The 24,776-nt window shown below is 37.5% G+C and overlaps 1 protein-coding gene across 5 annotated transcripts in view; it reads right to left on the reverse strand.

The window, feature by feature from the left end:
* Window positions 1-24,776, reverse strand: part of c1h10orf90 (chromosome 1 C10orf90 homolog) — a 286,251-nt gene that overhangs the window by 227,935 nt on the left and 33,540 nt on the right. For all 5 annotated transcript variants that reach the window (XM_039770097.1, XM_039770090.1, XM_039770059.1 and 2 more), the window contains one exon: window positions 6,342-6,420. In XM_039770097.1, the coding sequence (XP_039626031.1) occupies window positions 6,342-6,420 (79 nt within the window). The remainder of the gene's footprint in view (window positions 1-6,341; window positions 6,421-24,776) is intronic.

Genomic DNA, 24,776 nt, shown 5'->3' on the forward strand with positions numbered 1-24,776 from the left:
GCTCTATCAATCGGGTATTTCACAAACATCACTGAGTCACGCCATGCCAGCTGTACAGGATGGTATTATCTGCTTGTCATCCAGATATATAAGATTTTCTTACACTGTGGTTGACCTGGCAAACATGAAAATTTGCAGCAATGTCCGGTTTTCCAAATGTAAGTGGAGCAGTCAAATGCACGCACATTTCTATTCCAAGGGCGCAGGACAAGTTACATCAGCCAGGGATGAATCACCAAAAGAATGAGCTGGTATTACATTTTCTATAGCAGGAGAGCCTGTAAAAATGGCAATTCCACACAGTTGTAGGTGCTTTTTCCAAATAGTGCAGCAAAAGGCAAGAAGTCCTTTTAAGGATAGCAAGTTACCTCAAACAGCCATGTAAATAGTAGAGAATCTATCCGTTGTGGCACTCAGAATACACACTACACTATAAAGGATCATTCAGAGAATAGAGAATAAATTTGCTTACATAAATATAAAGCATTTCCACTCTATTAATGTACTGCTGTATAATCCACGGACAGTGTGTCACATTGAGCAAGCATGTAGTGTGCTGCATAATGTGGCGCACAATTGCGGCTTGCATTACCTGAAGAGATGTGGTATGATGAACCTGACGCTGACCCTCGAAATGATCAGCCAAATCGGACAGTGTTACAACTTCGTTTGAATGTAATTAGAAGAATGTAAAAACAAGTAATCAAATGCAACATTTATTTTTTAACCAATTCATTTAATTTGTGGTCAATATCACATAGTAATCCCTTATATTCCTTAGTTCACTGGTCACATCTCTTACAGCATCTACTATTGCATTTTGTGACTCCAGAACACCATCAGTCAGCACACAGACAAATGGTTACCCAGAGATTTCCAAGGCATAGGTGTGTGCGCAGCCAGCACCCAAAGTTGTGCTAGGTGCAGCAGCACCATCACGATTTAAAGTCGCTTCCTCAACACGGGGGTCAGCTTTTGTAATATTGTCTGAAACAGAATAAACAGATGATGGGCTGTGACTTACCTTTTCATGGCAACTTTGATATCTGACCACTTCATTGTTATTTTTGGCACTGTGCGATTTTCTGAACTTGAACTTTTGAGTGTCTCTGCCATGCTGTATCACTCAATCAGTTTCTTTTTGTTGCTTTTCCCACTGCTTAAGCCAACAAATAATAAGATTTCCTTGCCTCCACTTTGCAGTTGCTGAAATTCTTCTTTTTTCCATGTGTTTTTGCCATTGTCTTTTAATCAAACACTGAATGGAAGTGGCTAATTATATTGATTTTCATATTCAAATATGCAAAATTTGGGGAGAAGTCGAGGTGGGTCAGTAGGCGCGTGCAAGTGCATTACAATTCACGTTCATTAGGATTTATAAAGGGGAAGTGCGTGGAGCTTGGTGTACGCAGTTTTATGCATCTGGATTTTTTTGTGTGTATACACATTTCCAGTTTTGTCCGTACATCATGTTTTAGTGTGAATTTTATGCATGTCATTATACAGGTGGCCCATAGTCTTTAGAATTGGAAATATTATTCCTACCACTACTACTGCACAAAAAATTAACAAAATTGTCATATGTTAAATAAAATGAATGACTTCACTCTACCAATACAGTCAGTCCTCTTATTTCCTCCACATAGAAATATTTTTGAAAACTGTATTAGGTTCAGCAGTAGAGAACAATAAACATCAATTCATACAAAAAAAGCAAAATAAGTACTTGTACAGGACAAAAAAGAATATGTAATAATTACTTTGCATCACCACTCCTCCCTCAATACAGAGCTCCTGCTCTTCACGGTTGTTTAAACAATTGTTTTAAAATCACAAAAAATTTATTGTTTTAAAATCACAACTGTTTCAAATTCCCAACACATTTTACCATTCTCTTTGCTTTTTGTCTCATTCCTATAATATGTGCATCATTTTCTAAATCCTTTAGTTTACAGATTTGTCCTTAATTTATTTGTTGAAAAAACACATCATGCAAAGAACGCACTCAGTTCTTTGATAATCTTTCCTTGTTCCCACTTAACTTCTGTCAAATTTTGATGAAGAACACCAAGCTTCTTTAAAACCTTGGTAGCATGACAAAGCGCTAGTTGACCTCAAATTTCTTTACATTCTTGAAGTAGCCATATTAGAATTTTAAACTTGTGCTACTGAGATCACCACAGGGCAGCACAATAGCTACGGTGCTCATGAAGTGACATGAGTAGAAAACAAAAAGTCATATTTAGCTTGTGTACACAGGAAACTTTTGCATGCTCATGACATTGCTACATGTTCTTGTGTGAATGGGAAACAAGAGGTTTGTTTTTTGGAAATTTAAGTATATAATGTTTTGGTTGGAATCTCTTGTGCAAGTAGAGCTTAATGTATTATTTTATTGTGTGTTTGGGAGTGGCCTTGTTGGCAAGCCAACTCATTTTAAAAAGGCAACTGGGGAAAAATGGGAAACACAAGAAAAGAGGCAGAAGTGGGAGGCTGAGAAACCCAAAGCATCAAAACAAAAAACAAAGAGCAAAAAACTACAGTTTTACAATATAGAAAAGGTCACAAAACCTGAAATCAAAAAAATAAGTATTCTTTTAAAAAAGTATAAGCCATGTTTGTTATCCACAGCTTGGACGAGTATATGGTGAATTAGCTGATGCTTTTGAACCTATTGCTGCAATTACTGTTTCTGCAGTTAACTATGGGTTCCAACCCCGGTGTTATATTTCAGCCAGGGTTCATCCCATTGCTACTTCTATGGATCTTTCTGGCTTCTTTTTCTCCATTTAAGGATTTTGACTTTTGGTTAATATATTAGGACTTGGTTATTGTGGATTGCCTTTTTTGACAACTTGTTTTTGCTCTTTTGAGCATTTTACTTTATTTTGCTCTTTGTTAATAAAATTTTAATTTTATAAAGATTCCGTGTGAGATTTGTCTCTGCCCCTGCCAGAGTTACAGTTATCTCCCTGGTGAGACATTTTCAGCTTTTGAAACTATTTGACAATATGATTTTTTTTTTAAGTTAAAGCTTATCTTCATTTTGAGGTCTGACCATGGAAACCTGCCATTTTTCAGGGTCAGGCTTGCCTTGCGTGAGATCTGTTCTGTGGGCTTTTTGGAGGCCTCACCTCTTTGCTATTTTGTGGAGCCAGATTCATAACACCAAGAGGACACCCCCCTAGTGGCTGAAACAGGATACAACATTTTGGCTGGAAGCAAAACAAAATTCAAACACTATAACAAAAACTTCCTACGTGGGTTGGAAAATGACTGACTGACTGACCTTATTGTGTGCTTATCCCTGTTGTTGGAAATGCGCATATTTTAAATTTTTTGCAAATTTTATTTAGTATTTTTCCAAGATCTAATACTTGATCCATAGTACTTAATACTTTAATTAGTTTATTGATCAGTTACTTGAATTTTTGTAATGTTTTCTGCTGTCATTTTGTTCATTTGCAGTCCATTTTGCCTTCCTGTTGCTAGGGTAGCTACTGTGTTTTTAGGGGCGTGTCCTCAGTGTTGTACACAATGACTAACAATGCGACGGGTGCCCTTGGCTTTTTTTCAACAGATTTTTAAAACTCCATTCTGGTTTTTGACTTATGCCTGTGTTGTTGACTTTGATTTCTGACTCTCATTTTCATTTTTGTAATTAGTGGAACTGATCTCCCAGTTCTGACCTTTATTTTGTTTTTGACTACTCACTTTCTCCTAATAACACTTTAGAATCGTTTTTGCTAGTGAACTACCATTTCCAGTAATGTTTAAAGTTTGATATTCTAGAACAAGTTTCTTTAGTATGGTTAAGTTTGTCCTTCACTATAGCTGTTGACTAAGCATGGGAGATCAGAGTGCTTCATGTCCTATAAAGTAACACTTAATGTGTGAACCATCATATTTCTATATCACTATTTGTATACATTTTCTATGCACATTTATAACTAATTGTACATACCGTGAGGTTCTTGTTCTCGATTAACATTATTAGATACATGGGTACTGTGTACAAGTTATGAGGACTGATTTAACAGGTGTACATGAAGAAGGACTTGGATGTGACGGAAAGACTATGACCAGAAGTATAACCTTGACCTCACTTCAGACTTCAGATCTTCAGGTCTGCCTTTTCTGGAGTTTAAAAGCTCCCCTTGAAAGATAATTGTCATTTGACAACCAACTCTAGAGGAAGACACATTACTACAAACCCAAATCAGAAAAAGCTAAGCCAGTACAGAAAATGCAAACAAAAAAAAAACAGTGATTCCTAAATTTACTTTGACTCTTATTTCATTTCAAATTGAGTTAACCCAAGATATTTCCTGTTTGTCTGGTGAACTTCATTTCATTTGTTAATATACATCCATTCCTGCATTTCACGTCTACAACACTTTCCAAAAAAGTTGGAACAGGGCAAATTAGGACCACTAATGAGGTAAAATAATTAAATGATGATGTGATTTCAAACAGATGATGCAATAAGTAAAGGTAATCATGATTTGATACAAAAGCAGTATCTATGAAAGGCTGTCTTTTTATTGTTTTAATAAACTTCCTTTTATAAAGATTTTTGTTGCCTTGCACTATACTAGTCAGGGTTGACGGTTTGTTTCTCCCTAGTGAGGAATTTGTTTATATTTTGGGACATTTACAAGCATATTTTTGAAATTTAAGAATTAAGCACATTTTAGCCTGGTGTAGGCCCAAGCCAGCCACTGTAGTGGAAGCTAGGCCCTTTTGGTTCACCTCCTCTGAGCAGGCTAGAGGGATTAAGGTCTGCTTTCCTGGATATTTTTGAAGGCCTTACACCTCTTTGATTATTTTAGATGGGTAAATCACAACATTAAAGAGAGGTAGTGTATTTATCACAATTACAGCTGTCTAACTGCATGTCTTGCTGGATTGTGAGTAAAGACAACATGTAGAGTAACATCCAGGGCTGACAATGGGTTGTGGTAATGGTGAGCAAAATTGTGACGGCCATGAAAACCAAAATGGTGCGGTGGACATTTACAAAGCAAAATTTGAAAAAAGAAAACAGCTATATCAAAAAATATCAAATAAACAAATGATTCCTTGATGTTTAACCTGCTTTTTGACTCGGAATTCTGCGCAATTATGGTTATCCATGAGTCAGACTCAGGGTGGCATATAATGATCTGCTTTACATTTTTAAGCCCAAATAACACTTGTGACAGTATTGGATGAAATAAATTCATGTTACAAAAAATCATGAATATTTCTATGCATTTTGCTATTAATATTCATGAGTGGGGCAGAACTTCCAACCAAAAACACAATGGGAAATGAAAAGTCGTAAAGGCAGTTTTAGAACACACTCAAACTGAACCATTGCTCAGATGGAGCGATAATGATGACGATGTAAATTGATCATTAGACTTTTGACACGGAAAGAGAAATTGATACATGATATGACGCTGTATGACCGAAACGCCGCGTTATGCCCGTTCAGTTCAGTCATGTAGAGTTTCACCGTGGTGCAAAAGTAGCTGCATGACAAAAATGCAAAATAATTCTGATCAAGTACAAGGACAAACAAGACATTAGCCCCCTAAGGACTGTTCACAGTGTGGTAACTAAAAATGTTCATGTAAGGGGAAATGTGGAAGCCACTAAGCTTCACGCTGTAGTAACCTACAATAATACTAGAGCCACATCGACCGTGCAGTTCAGACACTGACATTTTACCCTGTCAAGAGCAGGCAACAGTAAAAATATCACAAGAAAAGATAGGGAAGAAAACACATTTCTATTATAGTGATTGCAACATCGAGCTGTACGTTGGTGACAGTCTCAAAACATACCACACAAACGACGTGTACTAAATCTGCATCAGTACATCAGTGGATACTAGACATACCATTCTTACTGTATTTATGGTAGCTTTTTGGTGTTCACATTATTTCTGTTACACGAATTAACATTTTTTCTTATTGAAAAATATTCAGTGCTTTTGATTCATTATAGCAGCAATATTCCTGCATGTCCATGTACTGCATATATTATTACCAATTATTAATTTATTATCAAAGAAAGGTATTGGGATAATTCTGCTGCATTAACCATGAATTTGTGCTATTACCTTTGAACAGAAATTTTAAAAAGATGATACCAGGAGTTATAAAATAAATTTAGAAAAATTAAATACATTATAATGTTACATGAGCAATGAGCATGGTTAAAAAAAGATGATGCCAGTACTGGTCACTATCTGTTTATAGAACAGTGCAAAAAAAGCATTTTGGACCACAGCACTATAGTTACATTTCAATGTAATCATATTTAAAAAAGACAAAAACAGTAATAATGGCTACCTTTTGAAACAGAATTCCAGTTTCTTCCCCAGTGCTCAATTTCTTTATTTAGTACAGGTGACGCTGAATATATTTTTATCTGTAAATAAAAGAGGATGCATAAAAAATTATAAGTGTGTTTTAACTCGAGTCAATCATATTCTGGCACATACAGCATTTGTAAGATTTGTGTTAGTAAGCCCAGTCTGCCCAGTGCTCATGGTGCACACATTTCCACTAACTAATACCTGCTTGTGGGTCCAAAAGCCAGGCAGGCCAAAAGTTTCAAACCATGTGCTTTCTTTTGGAGTAGGCCTCATCTAACGTCTTAGTATTGTTATGTGGTGGACATTTTAGAAAAGAAACAGCAAAGAGATCAGTTGTATCTTCTTTATTGACTTTTTCAAAATATGTCATGGGCAATATAATATAATATATTCAGAGCATGTGCTGTATACTGTATGTTATCTTTTTTCTTCATACCCCATAAATAAGTGTCTTTATACTATTCTTTATCTGTCCTCCACTTGTCCTGTGTTCATGTTTATAATGCACCACGTTCCTGAGGATCATTATTTCATGCCATTGTATGCTGCAATTCTATGTACAGATGGTATGTCAATAAAGCCACTTGACTTAACTTGATTTGACTTGACTTATCAATTACGTATTGTATTTCTCCAACTGCAAATAAATAGCAAAAAAATATGTATTTTAAATACAGTATCATGCCAAATTTACACATGCTTTTCCTTTGTTGTATCTCTAATTCTACATGGCCATGTGTAGGTGTGAACCCAGGTGTGTGTGTGTGTGTGTGAGAGAGAGAGAGAGGGTAATGAGATCACAAGGGGGCATCATAAACCTCAGACACAACCACACTCACTGTCCCAGGTTCCAAATATTTTTTTAATGAATGAAATACTTTCAAAACAGGTTTCTTCCTTCCACAATACAATCCTCTTACTCCTCCAGCAAGTCCTACTACCCCAGTGGGGTTCAGCAGGTCCTTTTCAACCTAAACCCTGGAGAACTCCCAGCGCAACAGCATTGCCACCAGAAAGAACTGCTGGGTCAGGCAGAACTTCCTCTCAGCAGCTCACTCTGGTGGCACCCCAGTAAAGCATCCCATTGAGTACTATAACTTCCATACTGCTCTGCGGGTATACCAATGGAAGTCGCACCAGTGAGTGTACTTAGGGAACACATGACTGCAGGAGAGATTCTCATTCTAATCTTCCAATATGGCCATCTCCCAACTGGGAAAGGGAAGATCACCTATACTGGCTGGACGCTCATCCATCTACTTGGTGAAACCTTTTTAGGATTTTCAAGTCAAGTAAGGGAACCTCCATTCCAGTTAATCATGCTATCTCATCCTTTTCTTGCATCACAGTGGAGTCTGTGATGGATGGGTGTCTTTTCCAGGGCTAAATCCTTCCCTGGACTCCATACTTCCAAGACTGGCCCTGGTCCCCCATGACCCTTAATTTAATTGTGTATTTGAAAATGTTATGGTATGCTATATTGCCATGTAATGTATCAAATAGATGCTCAAAAATTAAAGCTGTTTCAAAAAGTAACAGTGTCTGTGTTTAAGGTTAGAGTTACATAAACAATTATGCTGAAGTATTAAAACGTTTACTAAATTAGGACTAGAAGAGACCAGGCCATTTAGCCCAATAAAGATCACCATTCCTATCTACTTAATTCTTCCAATATAATATCAAGTCTAGTTTTATTTTTTTTATTTATTTATTTTTTTTAATTATTTATTAATTTTATTACAATCAATACATAGCAATCAAGTTTTTACAAAAAAAAAGAATTATGCTAAGAACAGATCGATCCCCACCCTTGAGAGAGAGAGCAAGCCAAAGCGGTGTAAAATTTAAGGCTTTAAAAATACCTAAATCAACAAATTCTCTGTGCTTTATAAAATCATTTCAAAATATTACTGATTAGATCCTGCCATGTTTTGAAAAAGTCTGCACAGATCCTCTAACTGAGTATTTGATTTTTCCAATTTTAAATAATATAACACATCAGTTTCCCACTGACTTAAAGAGGAGAGTTTGGGTTCTTCCAGTTTATCAGAATAAGTCTGCGTGCCAACAGTGTAGTGAATGCAATCACAATTTGTTTGTCTTTCTCCACTTTAAGACCCTCTGGAAGAACCCCAAACACAGCTGTTAATGGGTTAGGAGGGATTGTGAGTCCAAGACTGTCTGAGAGGTAATTAAAAATTTTTGTCCAGAATAATGTTAATTTGGTGCAGGCCCAGAACATGTGACCTAGTGAGGCTGGGGCTTGGTTGCAACGTCAGGTTGGATCATGCCCTGGAAACATTTTGAGAGTTTTAGTCGAGACAGATGTGCTCGATATATAATTTTGAGTTGTATAATTGTATGCTTTGCATATGGAGCTTGAGTGAATTCTCTGCATTGCTACTTTCCACTCCTTTTCTGATATATTAATTGAGAGGTCATTTTCCCAGTGTCCTCTTGGATCTTTGAAAGGAAGGGATTGTAAAAGGATTTTATATATTGTAGAGATGGAGTCTAACTCCTTGAAATTGAGCAATAATTTTTCCAGCGTGGATGAGGGTGCAAGATGAGGAAAATCTGGAAGGTTCTGTTTAACAAAGTTCCTGATTTGAAGATAGTGAAAGAAATTTGTAGCTGGAATGTTAAATTTGGAATGTAATTGTTCATAGGATGCAAAGACGTTGTCTATATAAAGATCTCTAAGCAAGTTAATTCCAAATTTTTCCAGATATTAAAACTGCATATGTTTGTGAGGGTTGAAAGAGGTGGTTCTTTTGCAGGGTGCCACAGAAAGAAGCTTCTCCGTCTTAAAATGCTTTCTACATTGGTTCCAGATTCTAAGTGAGTGGAGCACAATTGGGTTATTAGTGTATTGCCGATAACGTGTGTTTATTGGAGCACAAAGCAAGGAATACAAAGAAGTACTGCAGGATTTTACTTCTATTGCGGTCCATGCCTGTGTATGTTCTTCTATTTGTGTCCAGGTTCTTATCGACTGTATATTTGCCCAGTAATAAAACTGGAAGTTAGGTAGAGCCATGCCGCCTTCTGCCTTTTGTCTTTGTAGGGTCGCTCTTTTGATGCGTGGATGTTTAGAATTCCAAATAAATGAGGTTATTGTTGAATCTAATTGCTTAAAGAACGATTTATTAATGTATATTGGTATGTTTTGAAATAAAAAGGAGCTTAGGAAGAATATTCATCTTAACAGTGTTAATTCTTCCAGCTAGTGTGAGATGAAGGGTTGACCATCTATGCAAGTCTTGTTTAATTTTTTCCATGCAGACGACGAAATTTTGTTGATAAAGAGCTTTATGTTTACTTGTGATGTTTACCCCGAGGTATTTAAACTGTTCTGCAATGATAAAAGGAAGGGTGTCTAATCTAATATTATATGCTTGAATTCACGGAAAGAGTACACTTTTATTCAGATTAATTCTGAGACCAGAGAGCTTTTGAAATTCTGTGAGTGCTGCTAAGACTGCAGGCACAGAATTTTCTGGGTCCGATATATACAGTACCATGTCATCTGCATATAATGAGATTTTCTGTTCCAGTCCTTCTCTGCTAATCCCCTTTATCTGATCAGTATTTCGACAATGTATTGCCAGTGGTTCAATGGCAATTGCAAACAGCAGTGGTGACAAAGGGCATCCTTGTCTTGTGCCACGTTCTAGTTTAAAGTAGTCTGAGCAAATGTTATTGATGCAAACTGAAGCTTCTGGGTTAGTATACAGTAATTTAATCCATGCACAAATGTTGGGCCAAACCCAAACTTCTCCAAAATAGTAAAAGGTATTTCCATTCAATCATGTCGAATGCTTTTTCTGCATCCAATGATAATAATATTTCTGGGGTGTTTGATTTAGTTGGTGAGTATATTACATTAAACAGGCGTCAAGATTTGAAGATAAGTGTCGGCCCCTAATAAATCCAGTTTGGTCTTGTGATATTACTGAGGGGAGCACTTTCTCCATCCTTCTAGCTATGATTTTAGAGAGTATTTTAACGTCGTTATTCAGAAGTGAAATTGGTCTGTATGATGCACATTGTAATAAGTCCTTATTTTGTTTTGGAAAGACAGTGATTAGTGCTTGGCGAAAGGTTTGTGGAAGAGATTGGTTATCTCTGGCTTCTGTAAATGTTGCTAATAGGAGGGAGCTAGCTGAGCGGAGAATTTCTTGTAAAACTCTGCAGGGTAGCCGTCAGGGCCTGCTGCTTTTCCACCTTGGAGTGACTTTATAGCATCCAGTAATTCTGATAATGACAGAGGTTTATCGAGCTCCTCCACACTAAAAGCGTCAATTTGTGGTATCTGTAATTTATCCAGAAATGCATTAGATTGTATATTGTCTTCTTTAAACTCAGTAGTATATAGGGATTTATAGTAGTCTCTAAAAGTGTACATTATATTTTTGTGTTCGATGATTTTATCTCCGTTAGTGTTAGTAATTACGAGATTGCGCTATGCATATCTTGCTTGTGAATTTGTTGCGCTAAAAGCTTATTAGCTTTCTCTCCATGTTCATAATAATGATGTCTGGATTTGTAAATTAGTTGTTCGGTTTCTTTAGTTGTCAAGAGGTTTAATTCTGAATGTAGAGCCTGCCTCCTCTTATGTAGAGTCTCGCTTGGTAGTCTGGCATGTTCTTCATCTATTTTAGTAATTTCGCTTTTTATCTCTGCTACTTTCTTGCTCGGATTTATTTCTGTGGGAAAGATATGAGATAATCTGTCCTCTTAAGAAGGCCTTAAGAGTTTCCCAGAGTATTCCTGCAGAGATCTCAGGGGATGTATTTGTCTCTAGAAAGAATTCAATTTGTTTGGATATAAATTCAGTACAATTCTCGTCAGCTAATAGAAGCGGATTGAGACGCCATCTCTTGGGGTGAGTGTATGGGGCTTAGTAATTTCAGCTCCAAGATCATCGGAGCATGGTCTGAAATAACAATAGCATCGTATTTACAAGATTTAATCTTAGGCAAGAAGTTATTATCTATAAAGAAGTAATCAATCCTTGAGTAGCAATGATGTACTGGTGAGTAGAAAGAATATGTTCTTGAATTTGGGTTTAAAACCTCCAGGGATCTGATAAGTTGTGATCAGTTATAAACTTTGTAATTATCTTTGCGGTGTTAGTTGCGTTCCCCGGTGGAGGAAGTCTTATCTAAAAGTGGATTTAGAACACAATTAAAGTCCCCAGCCATTATAAGTTTATGAGTGTTCAGATTGGGAATGGATGCAAATAAATTTTGTATAAATTCCTTATCATCAACATTAGGTGCATAAACATTTATCAAAATCATTTTACAGTTAGATAAGTCTCCCATGACCATCACATATCTCCCTTCAGGATCCAATACTACATCTGATGCTACAAATGGTACTGTTCTATGTATGAGAATTCCCACCCCTCTAGTTTTCTTTGTAAAACTAGAATGGAACATTTGGCCAGTCCAGTCTTTTTGCAGCGGAACTGATCCTTACTTAGTAAGTGGGTTTCCTGTAAAAATACTATTTTAGCATTTAGACCTGTTAGGTGAGAAAGTACTTTCTTTCTCTTTAATTCGTGATTCAGGCCTTTAACATTCCAGCTTACGAGTTAACTGTCCCATCATGGAGACACTGATTCTGAGTTTTTGGTGTCATATTATAGTCTTAACTGGAAGTGAAATAGTTTAGGTCTTAATTTCCTATTCCCCCAAGAGTTGTTGCCATGCAGCTTATTATTACGTTGATAGTTATAATTATAAAGATTGAGATGATAGATTAGATATAGATCAAGCCTGCTCTCTTTCTCTTCCCCCCTTAACCCCCCACCCTCCCTTTTGCCTCCCCAGGTGAGGCTAAAACCCACTTCATGCAGTCCCAGTCCTCTGACATACCCAGAGACAGAGCACGTCCAAAGCACATCAAGCCCCCATGCAGTGGCGCTTTAAGGTTAAAAGATAGAGATATCTGTTACCAATATAGTCTTTAAAGAGGAAAAAGAAAGAAAAAGAAAAGAATTTTGCAAATATAATATATATATATATATATATATATATATATATGCATATATATATATATATATATATATACATATATATATAATCTTCAGCAATTTTAGTGCATTAAGATGATATCCCCAGATAATAAACCCAGGTGATGGTGTTAAAGTCTAGTTTTAAAGGTCACTGAAGTTCTACTGTCTAACACACTACTTGGTGTGAAGACTACTGTGTCTGAAAAGAAAATGTCCTCATGTTTGTGCGAAATTTACCCTTAGTTTCCAACTGTATCCTTATGTTCTTACTGAAATCATTTTAAACTTACAGTCTTGATCCACTGTACTAATTCAATTCATAATTTTAAATACTTCAGCCACATGTTATCTTAATCATCTTTTGCTTATAGTAAAACGGCTGTGCTCTTTTAAACTTTCCTCATAATTCAACCCCTGTAGCCCTGGAATCATCCTAGTCGCTCTTCTCTGGACCTTTTCTAGCGCTGCTATTTGTCCTTTTTGTAGCCTGGAGACCAAAACTGCACACAGTACTCCAGATCAGGCCTCACCGGTGCATTATAAAGGTTGAGCATAACCTCCTTGGACTCATACTCCACACATTGTTCTATACCTCTATAACCTAACATTCTAAATGGCTTCTGAACACTGTCTGGCAGTTGATAGTGACAAGTCCAATACAACTCCTTAATCCTTCTCATACGGTGTACTTTTGATTTTGAGACTTCCCATTGTGTATTCAAACTTAACATTTTTACTTCCTATGTGTAATACTTTACATTTACTTCCATTAAATGTCATCTGCCACAAATCTGCCCAGGCCTGTATGCTGTCCAAGTCTCTCTGTACTGATTCAACGGATTCTAGATTATCTGCCAGTCCACCTAGCTTAGTTTTATCTAAAGATTTAACTAGCTTGTTAATTATATTCATATCCACATCATTTACTGTATATATATTAAAAATAGCAGTGACCCTAGCACTGACCCTTGTGGAACACCACACTTAACATCAGCCAATTCTGATAAGGCTCCTTTCACCATCATCCTTTGCTTACTGTGTCTGAGCCAATTTTGCTCCCATCTACACACAACACCCTGAACTCCCACTTCTTTTAGTTTGTTGCCAAACCTCTCATGCTTTTTGAAAGTCAAAATAAATAATATAATTTGCTCCACTTCAATCATATTGTTGTGTTGCTTCCTCATATAATTCTAGTATGATAGATAGATAGATAGATAGATAGATAGAAAGATAGAAAGATAGATAGATAGATAGATAGATAGATAGATAGATAGATAGATAGATAGATAGATAGATAGATACTTTATTAATCCCAAGGGGAAATTCACATAATCCAGCAGCAGTATACTGATACAAAGAAACAATATTAAATGAAATAGTAATAAAAATGAAAAAAATTTAAATAAAATTAATGCTAGCATTTACTCCCCCGGGTGGAATTGAAGAGTTGCATAGTGTGTGGGAGGAACGATCTCCTCAGTCTGTCAGTGGAGCAGGACAGTGACAAAAGTCTGTCACTGAAGCTACTCCTCTGTCTGGAGATGACACTGTTAAGTGGATGCAGTGGATTCTTCATGATTGACAGGAGTTTGCTTAGTGCCCGTCGCTCTGCCACACTCCTACAATAGAGTCTGCCTTCTTAACAAGTTTGTCCAGGCGTGAGGCGTCTTTCATCTTTATGCTGCACCCCAGCACACCACCGCGTAGAAGAGGGCACTCGCCACAACCGTCTGGTAGAACATCTGCAGCATCATACTGCAGATGTTGAAGGATGCCAACCTTTTCAGAAAGTATAGTCTGCTCTGACCTTTTTTACATAGAGCATCAGTATTGGCAGTTCAGTCCAATTTGTCATCCAGCTGCACTCCCAGATATTTAAAGGTCTGCACACAGTCACCTCTGATGATCACAGGGTCCATGAGGGGCCTAGGCCTCCTAAAATCCACCACCAGCTCCTTGGTCTTGCTGGTGTTAAGGTGTAAGTGGTTTGAGTCGCACCATTTAACAAAGTCTTTGATTAACTTTCTGTACTCCTCCTCCTGCCCACACCTGATGCAGCCCACAATAGCAGTGTCATCAGCGAACTTTTGCACGTGGCAGGACTCCGAGTCATATTGGAAGTCTGATGTATATAGATTGAACAGGACGGAGAAAGTACAGTCCCTCGGCGCCCTGTATTGCTGAACACAATGTCAGACCTGCAGTTCCCAAGACGCACATATTGAGGTCTGTCTGTAAGATAGTCCACAATCCATGCCACCAGGTGTGAGTCTACTCCCATCTCAGTCAGCTTGTCTCTAAGGGGCAGAGGTTGGATGGTGTTGAAGGCGCTAGAGAAGTCCAAAAACATAATTCTTACAGCACCACTGCCTCTGTCCAGGTGGGAGAGGGATCGTGTAGCATATAGATGATGGCATCCTCCGCTCCCACCTTCTCCTGGTATGCGAACTGCAGAGGGTCGAGGGCGTGACGGACCTGTGGCCTCAGGTGGTGAAGCAGCAGCCACTCCATGGTCTTCATCAGATGTGACGTCAGAGCAACAGGCCAGAAGTCATTCAGCTCACTAGGACGTGATACCTTTGGGACAGGGGTGATACAAGATGTTTTCCAAAGCCTTGGGACTCTCCCCTGTTCCAGGCTCAGGTTGAAGATGCGCTGTAGAGGACTCCCCAGTTCCAACGCACATGCCTTCAGCAGTCGTTGCGATACACCATCTGGACCCGCTGCTTTGCTGGCACAAAGTCTTTTCAGCTCTCTGCTCACATGGGCTGCTGTAATTGTGGGTGGGGATGTCTCACCTATGCTGGTATCAGCAGAAGGATGGTTGGAGGATGCAGTACTCGAGGTGAGAGTGGGTTACTGTGATCAAACCTATTAAAGAAGTTGTTCATTTGGTTTGCTCTCTCCACGTCTGTCTCGATGGCGGCACCCCACTTCGAGCTGCAGCCAGTGATAATCTTCATCCCATCCCACACTTCCTTCATGCTGTTGTTCTGCAACTTCTGCTCCAGCTTTCTCCTGTACTGCTCTTTCGCCACCCTGAGCTGGACTCGGAGTTCCTTCTGCACGCACTTGAGCTCATGCTGATCACCACCTTTAAAAGCCCTTTTCTTCTGGTTCAAAAGGCCCTTGATGTCACTTGTAACCCATGGCTTGTTGTTAGCATAGCAGCATACTGTTCTTACTGGAACTACAATGTCCATACAGAAGTTGATGTAATCAGTTCTGCATTCAACAGCCTCTTCAATGTTCTCACTATGTGACCCAAGCAATATATCCCAGTCTGTAGTTCCAAAGCAGTCTCTCAGAGCCTGCTCTGCCTCAGGGGACCACTTCCTGAATGAGCGTGTAGTTGTGGGTAGTGCCCTCACTCTTGGTTTGTATTGAGGCTGAAGCAGAACCAGGTTATGATCTGCTTTCCCAAGCACAGGCAGTGGGGTGGCGCTGTATGTGTCTTTAACGTTAGCATACAGTAGGTCGATAGTCCTGTTTCCCCGAGTGTTACAATCCACATACTGGGAGAAGGCAGGTAATGTTTTGTCCAGCGTTACATGGTTAAAGTCTCCAGCAATTAGCACAAGTGCCTCAGGGTGCTGCGTTTGTAACTTAGCAACTGCGGAATGGATGATGTCACTCGCCATCTCCGCGTTTGCTTGAGGGGGGATGTAAACAATAACAGCAATCACGTGTCCAAACTCTCTGGGCAAGTAATAGGGGCGCAGACTTACGGCCAACAGTTCGATGTCCCTGCAGCAAGTGGAGATTTTAACGTTTACATGTCCAGAGTTGCACCACTTTGTATTGACATAGAGAGCGAGTCCTCCTCCTTTCTTCTTTCCGCAGGTACTTGCGTCTCTGTCCGCTCTAACTGTGCTAAACCCGGGTAGCTCCACGTTAGCATCTGGGATGGTAGACGTTAGCCACGTTTCACTAAAACACAGCATTCTCTGTAGGTTCTGACATTTTTCACCAGCACAGCCAGTTCGTCGATCTTATTTGATAGTGAGTTCACATTTCCCAGGATCACAGAAGGCACCGACGGTTTATAACGCCATTTTCTCTCAAGTTGTCTCGATTTAATCTTATCTTTTATCTTTGCGCCGGCTCGGCTGCCCCGATATCGTCTTCTTACCTCATCAGGTAAATAAGGAACCACACTGGCATAAGCATTTCTTCTCAGTGCTTTAAGCTGACTACTTGAATAGGCGATTCTCGGAGTGTAAAAATCCATGTCAAATAGTAAAATAGTAAAAAGTGTCCAGGGAGCAATTCCACATAAAAGAAAGTGGTAGAAGTGATCAGTGAAATAGAGAAAAATAGAGATAAAAAGGTAAAAAGATAAAGTCATATACGGAGCTGCTGGAAAGGCTGCCACTCAGATGCGGCGCCGGAAATTGTTAATGTTATGTTAGTAAAACATGACCTCCCTTGTTTGAACCCATACTAATTGTTCCACATAACAATCTTATCCTTAATAATTCCTTCCATTAATTTTCCTGTGATGCATGTTAAGCTTACTGGCCTATACTTGCTTGGCTCTACCCAGTCACACTTTTTATATAATGGAATAATATTTGCCATTTTCCAGCCCTTCAGAATTTTCCCAGTGCACAGTGACTTCCTAAAAATATGCGTCAAGTGTTTATACTGTATATGTACCGGTTAATCTCCTTAAGAACTTGAGCCTAAAAATTATCTGGTCCTGGTCATTTGTTTGATGTCAGCCTATTTAATCGAAGCAGCACTTCTCCCTCTACAATTTCCATACCACACATTACCAATATCCACATCAGTAGTCCCATTTACTGCTGGGAGGTTATCCAGTTCCTCACTTGTGAAGACCAATGAAAAATATGAGTTTGGAGCATCTGCTATTGCACTGCCTGTATTTGTAATCCCCCTTTACCATCCCTAATGTATTTCACTTCCTCCTTGACTGGTCTTTTACTACTGAAATACTGAAAGAATCTCTTGGGGACATCTTTCACCTTATCTGCTAAATTCCTTCCTAATTGCCTTTTAGCCTCCCTGATGTCCTTCTTAATGGGTGCTCTCATGTTCACATATGCTCTACAATTTGTATTGGAGTTATTAATCTTATACACCATACACAGCTGATTTTTCCTTTTCTGCTTCTATTTGACAACCCACTGCACAGTTTTTTAAATTTCTTATTAACTGTAAATTGACATGTATCACTCCTGCATTATATGTAAAACATTTTTAAAAGTGTTCCACTGCTCCTGAACTGTCTCCACACTTAAAATCTTACTCCATTGTATCCCTTTTATACTTCTTCTCAACTGCTCAAAGTTGCCCTACCAAAGTTAAACTTTAAAGTTTTGGTCCTTGTATTTGCGCTCTTCCGAAACACTGAGAATTGGATTATATTATGGTAACTTGACCCTAGTGGTTCACTCACTACACCTTCAATTCTATCCTGATTATTACAAAATACTAAATCCAGACAGGCTTCAGCCTATGTTGGTGCTTTAACATACTTTGTTAAAAAACAGTCCCTAGTTACTTCTAAAAAGTCCTGCTGCTGAGCTCCACTAATTGCAAGGTTAGCCCAGTTAATATCCAGGTGGTTAAAGTCCACCATGACTATAATATCACCCTTTAAACTTTTTAATGTTTTAATATTACTAAAAAGATGCACAATGAAATTTTAGATAATAATATACAGTATAACTTTGTCCTGGTCATGCTGAAAGTGTGTCCTCATTATGTTGAATGCATAAGGTAGAAGTTTCAAGGTAAGGTTGTTATGCTTAGTGTGTTGCATGTTTAGTAGCACATGCAAGTAAGAATTTCTGTGCACTGAAACTCTATTATGATCATACAGAAAATATCTGCACATTTTATTATAACAAAGGATCTTTATATATTTTGTTTAGCTAACCACATTTGTTTAACTCCCTAAATATCAGTTACCGTTTTAAATATATCTTCCATTTCCTTTTTACTGTTTGAAAATGTTGCCTCTTTAATTTTCCAAGAATAGGCTCAAAATAAAAATGCCAGCCAACTATTTTTATACTGACCAGTAACAATGGGAGAGCTGGGTGATGCCAAGTATCTAGTCATAAATGACAATCCAAACTTGATATACCATTCTCCATGCTTACCTTACTCTGGACATTCCTTTTATGAGATGTCTTTGTTCTAGGACATGCAAGTTAGTGTAGTTGGCATGGAGTCTACATTACCTTCTATGTTTACATTCATTTTCTTCTCATATTTTTCCATTCTTTCCAACATTGGCATTCATTACATTACACATCCAGTGCATGTCCAAACACATGTTCTGCCATCATCTTCAAGCATTAAGCTGTAGCTTAGTGAAGATTGTAGTGAGCTCTGTGCCAAGTACACAGAATAAGCATGCTAACCTACAACTTCATCAGATGCTGCTGCATTGTTTTCTGCTTCCTGACATTTTGCAATGATTAAAAAGATGAACATGAAACATCTTGGCACCACTGCATATTGCTATCACAAAGATGGTCACAGTTTTATCTGGCAGCTACAGACTTTGTGAAGAGTAAATAGATTTATCTGGCTGGCTAGAGGAACTTCCTTTCCATTTACTGTGCTGAGGCATAATAATGATAAGAGATGGTTCTTAATGAAAAAAGAATACAAATATATCAAATATTGTTGCAGTTAAGCTAATGTCACCTTTGGACAGTGCACAAATTAACTACAAACTGATCCGCTTTTATGAAGGAATTATTTTTGCAGTCTTCTCAAGGTCACACAACAATGTTATTTTTTAAACTACTGTAATTCAGCTACTTTCTGGATTTGACAATTAATTGTTTATGAAGATTAGTTCAAATTCCCAATGCAACAATAAATAAACCTTTTCAGCTCTATTTCATTATATTCTGTTGTGAGTCTGAACTCAAATAGCAATGTTTAGACAGGGAGAGCACTCGAAGAACCTTAACAAAAACGCCAAGCATTTTGTGACACACAAGGAATTTAAAGGTGTCCTCAGAATATTATTGATCCAATTTTAATTATAGTTTGTATTGCCAGAACCGATGGATTATCGATTTTTTTAGCCAGTCTTAAAAGTGATTTACATTAAAAGGGATTACAGTGTGTTTAATTTAATTAATCAGGTGATAATTGCCCTCTTTGATTAGATAACCCCAAAAAAAGCCATACAATGTTTATTTACTAAACTATTATATACAGTAAATATATATATAAATACACTCAAAATTGTAAATGACACAATGTGTCATACCTGGGACAGCATCAGAAAGATGAACAAACTTTGCTTTTAGTGATGTTTTTCATTATATGATATAATGTAGTTATTGTGTTGGTCTTACAGACCCCAGTAGCATTGAAGAGTGTTGTGAAAAACGAGCCAAGTCAAGACTGGAAAATCAGAAAGCTATACAAATAATAGTAGAATGAATAAAGCCAAAAATCCAGATAGCATAAAGATCATTTCTCTATATTAGTTTGTTTCGCTTGCAAAAATCATTAGTTTTTTTTTTTTTTACTCTGAATCCAAAACCTTGGACAATGGCAATGCTACAGCAGCATTTTAAATAACTGCTGCAATTACAGTACAATATCACATGAGTTATATGCAATATACACTGTTAGCAGCAATAAAAGAAAAATGAAAAGATAAATAGAGTTAAAAACAGCTCTGTGATAGTAAGCCCAAGGTAAAGAAATAGGAAGAATGTGAAAACCTAATTAAAATATAATTATGTTCCTTACAGTCAGTAACTAATAATTACAATAGAGAGAAGTAGATAATAATACAATCTGCTGGTGACAAAAGACAAAATCATGCTCATACAAAGCAAGGTTTATTACAAAGACAAGGGGAATCAAAGTTTTAAAAGCTGTTTTAAAAGTCAAATAAACAAGTAAAGAAAGTTTCAAGCCAAAACAATACCCTGTGTAACAGGGCTGAAATGGAGAGGACCCACTGTGAAAAGAAGATGCCCCCCACGGTCTCTAACCCAACTGCTTCTCCTTTAGCTCAACTGGCTGAGGGGGCTTCACTTTACACTTTGAATCCAGCAGCCAGTGTGTGTGTTCCAGCTGTTTCAATTGAAAATGAGCAGCCAAGAGTGGTGCCACCTGAGCAAATTTCACTGCAGTGACATTTAAGAGTTCTGGCAGGGAGCAACAGTTTCAACAAGGTGAGTGATTTATAGTAAGGCTGAAAGGCTACAGTGAAAAGAAGTCCAATTGGTCATTCAAGAGAGGGGGAGTCTTGAGCTCTGTAGCTGGAAATTGGTAGACCAGAAGAGAAAGGAAAAAAGCAGGACCAAGAGATGAGAGAGAAAACGGTTAAAAGCTAGAAGGTCAAAAATAACAGAATAACAAAAGTAAAAAACAAATGCTACAAATCAACGTTAACACAGAAAGGCTGATCGGTCCCTTAAAAGAATATTAAAGCTATCCAATTGCAAAGGTTTTTACTCACAAATCCAAAAGCTTAAATGCTGCTGATAGCAAGCCGCAATCTTATATAGGCAGGATTACTGAGTAAATGCTCAGCGACTGTTCTGCCAAATGTGCCAGTTATCAGACAATTACTGAAACAATCAGAGGTTATGACATAATAATTGTACCCTATTTCAAATTTACCTTTTCTTTCTAAAATGCTGGGAAAAGTAGCTGCCATTAGGTTTCAATCTCACCTTACATGTGACAATTTATTTGAGAGGTTCCAGACTGTCTTCTGCATTGGTCACAGTACAGAAACGGGTCTACTACATGTTGTTAACAGCACTGTAATATCCTCTAGTGAAGGAAATTTCTCAATAAATATGTTTTACAGTAAGTGCAGCCTTTTGACACCATTCACCAATCTACTCTATTTGAAAATTACATTGGGTTCTCAGATGCTGTACTTGTGTGGTTTAATTCATATTTATCAAACTGATTTTGCTATGTACAATAATGTCCTGACAGTACTCCGTAATTATATTCCTTAGGTAAATATTTCCCTCAGAGCTCAATATTTAGACGAGTGGTGTCAAACTCCAGTCCTGGAGGGCCGCAGTGGCTGCAGGTTTTCATTCTAACCATCTTCTTAATTAGTGACCAGTTGTTGCTGCTGATTACTTCCCTTAATTAAATTGACTCAGGCCCTTTAGTTGTTTCTTTTTCCTTCATTAGCAACCAAATAATAATGAGACACAAAACAAGCCACATCACACAATATCTGAAAATAAAGAAAGGTGAAGGTCTCAGTAAGGTTGATCTCGCAACTCACCAAAAGACTTTGACAATGTTGTTATGAAAAACAGAAAATCAACAGTTTTGGAAATGTCAGCTGTGGCAGAATGAGAGCAACAACAAGCCGTGGAATTAAATAACAGGTTTAATTAACAGCAAGAATTGGCTTCTCATTAAGAAACTGGTTAGAGTTTGAAGCCCCAGTTTAGCCGGTCATCTGATGGCTCGTTTCACATCTCATTTCTGTTTGGCTGCATTTTAATGAGGAAATGAATCAATTCAGAGGACTGAATCCTTCTAACAGGGCTATTAAAATGTGAATTAGCAGTCAAAATAGGTCACTGATTAGGAAAAGGGTTAGAATAAAAACTTGTAGCTGCTGCAGCCTTCCAGGCCTGGAGTTCGACACCTGTAATTTAGACTTTTACTGTTCCCAATTTTCACACTGCCATTGGGAACCGCCCTTAGAAAACATAACATTCATTTTCACTTTAATGAAGGCTGTACTTCCTTTTAGGCCAAATGTCATTTCTCCCATAGTGTCCTTCATTAATTATGTCAGTGAGTTAAAGGAGTGGATGGAGGAGAACTACTTGTTACTGAATGCAGATAAAAACAAAAATGTTCTTTATTGGGGGTAACGATGAAAACTGCAACAATTTTGTCACTTTTTAAGTCAGCTGATCTAAACATTAGTTTTACTGTATCAACACACAGGGTTGGCAATACCTTTGAAGCCAGCGGGGCTGGATCTATCATTTTTGCTGCCTTAGGCAAAGCTGTAAATGGAACCCCATGCTTTGAGTGGAATCATCACTACCAGATCTGTACGTACATAGAAATCTGAAGACATGAGAAGAGAAATATGGATAGTTTGAATACAAAACAGTGGGTTGACAATTTGAGAATGCCAAGGGAGATGTTTGATTAATCAGAGCAACGTCTGTTTACAAGACTACTTCAGAAAGATATGCGCTTGAGGGGTGCCATTTCAGAAAACACAGAGAAATTAGGCTTTATTAGAAGTCTTTATTCATTTACATTTGTGTTTATTATTTCTCTAAAGAACACAATTGGATCACATTATTAAATTACTGCTTAAATTACAAAACGAAATTTCCAATGCATTTAAAAGCTGCAGTCCTGTTGCTGTTTTGATTATTTAATTTTATTTTGCCACATGCATGTATCATGTGCTACACTAGTTTTATTATTATTATTATTATAATTCCTGCTATTGTTAGATTATTATCTATACCGTAGTCTATATTTTTTTTCACCAAACCATCCTCCTAAATTGGCACTCAATAAAACAAATCTAAACATAAAAACCTGCACCTACAGAGGATAAAGAAACAAGAACATAAAGAGAGCTTTTGAGAAGCTGAATGTGGTGCATCCTGGGATTTGAAAGACCACATGTAATAGACTCAAACAATAAGATCAAACATCACTAGTATACAAAAATGATAGAAAATAGTATAATTAGGTTAATGGGAATTGGACAGTCATATTGAGTGCAGGTATTTGTAGGTCTATAACATTTAAAAAAATGCCACTTCCCCAAAAATGTTGCTGTCCTTGGCAGCCACTTAGTTCAACTGAATGGTAGAGCCGGTCCTGGATGATATATGCCTTTAAAAACACATATTGTAAAACTACCTAAAATCTGTTTTTGTTTCAGCTTAAACAGACTGGAATATATGAAGTATACTGACAAATTAATTCAAGTATTTATTTCTAGTAGGACTGACTATCATATTGCCTAATTCACTAGCTGTTCAAACAGTTGCATATGCAGCTCTCAGTTAATTCAAAAAGCTTCTGGTAGAATTATTACAAGAACAAGAAGGTATAAATATATAACTCTCGCTCTTAAATCATTGCACTGGCTTCCAGTTACGTTTTAGGCTAATTTTAAAATCCTCCTTCCTACATACTTTATAAAGCTTTAAATAGCCAATGCCTTCTTTACTTATCTGAACTTATAATTACAGACCAGAACACACATTAAGATCTCAAGATGCCAGCCTAGTAAAGATTCCAAGGCTTAATAAAACAACAGTAGAAGGTCGCCGTTTAGCTACAGGGCCTACTAGCTAATATACTGTAACAGATTCCCATTCAGTCTCAGCTTTCAAATTCTGGCTGAAGACTCATTACTTTAGTCTAAGTTACCATGATTAGCTGTGCATATGGCATCTCTGTTTGTTAGTCGTTTGTATTAAAATATAAGTAATATAATAATTAGGAAACAATACTAACCCTCTATTATGTTTCTATTCTTGTTGTCCTGATATGGCATTTCGTGCCACTACTTAACTTCTAAACCGTTTTCCTGCCCAAGAAAAGACATCTATGATACTGGGACCCTTGGAATCAAATGGATGGAAAGATTTTGTTGTTACATTACACAGATCAGCAAAGACACTAATGTAGAATGGCCAGGAGTGGGTGAGTGACCAGCTGCCTGAGGTCTCCAGGACTGTGGTTGTGTCTGACTTGCATCAACTTTATGTTATAAATGACCGTGGACCCCCAGAAATGTATTTTCTCCAGGGATTCTCCTAACTGGTGTTTTTGTTTTCCTCTCTGGTCATAGTTCAATGATAATGTTAATGGACTGATATTCTTTGAATTCCAATTATGCTATTCAGTTTGGAACTGTTTTTTTTTTCCTGTCTTTAAACAAATCTGTGTCTTTACATGTATTCATTAATAATTAGAATTTTGTAAAGTTTATAATTGCTCTTAGTGAAGAGCTTTATACGAAAATAAACTGTCAGAAATTATGACATGACCTCTATATCACCCGAAGTAATAAGCATAGCAACCATAAACAATATGGCTGGGACCATGAAAAACCATCACAAAATGGCTGTGACAAAAGACACAAACTGACACTGGCAGAATGAATGAATAAAACAAATATCAGAAGAAAAAATATCTGCATCTGCATATCTGAGTGAACATGCAGAACTGAGAGGGGTGAATTTCTCCCCAGTAACACCCTCTTTTCATGTTCTTCTTTTACATGGTGGAGGGTCATTGCTTAAAAATACTGATTAGAACCACAAGGCCTATTAGAGTAGTGGAGATGATATGAAATAGTGGAGGGATACAGAAATAAGTACAGTATAAGATACTCAAGAA

This window comes from Polypterus senegalus, chromosome 1 (assembly GCF_016835505.1).
Source record: "Polypterus senegalus isolate Bchr_013 chromosome 1, ASM1683550v1, whole genome shotgun sequence".
Lineage (NCBI taxonomy): Eukaryota > Metazoa > Chordata > Cladistia > Polypteriformes > Polypteridae > Polypterus > Polypterus senegalus.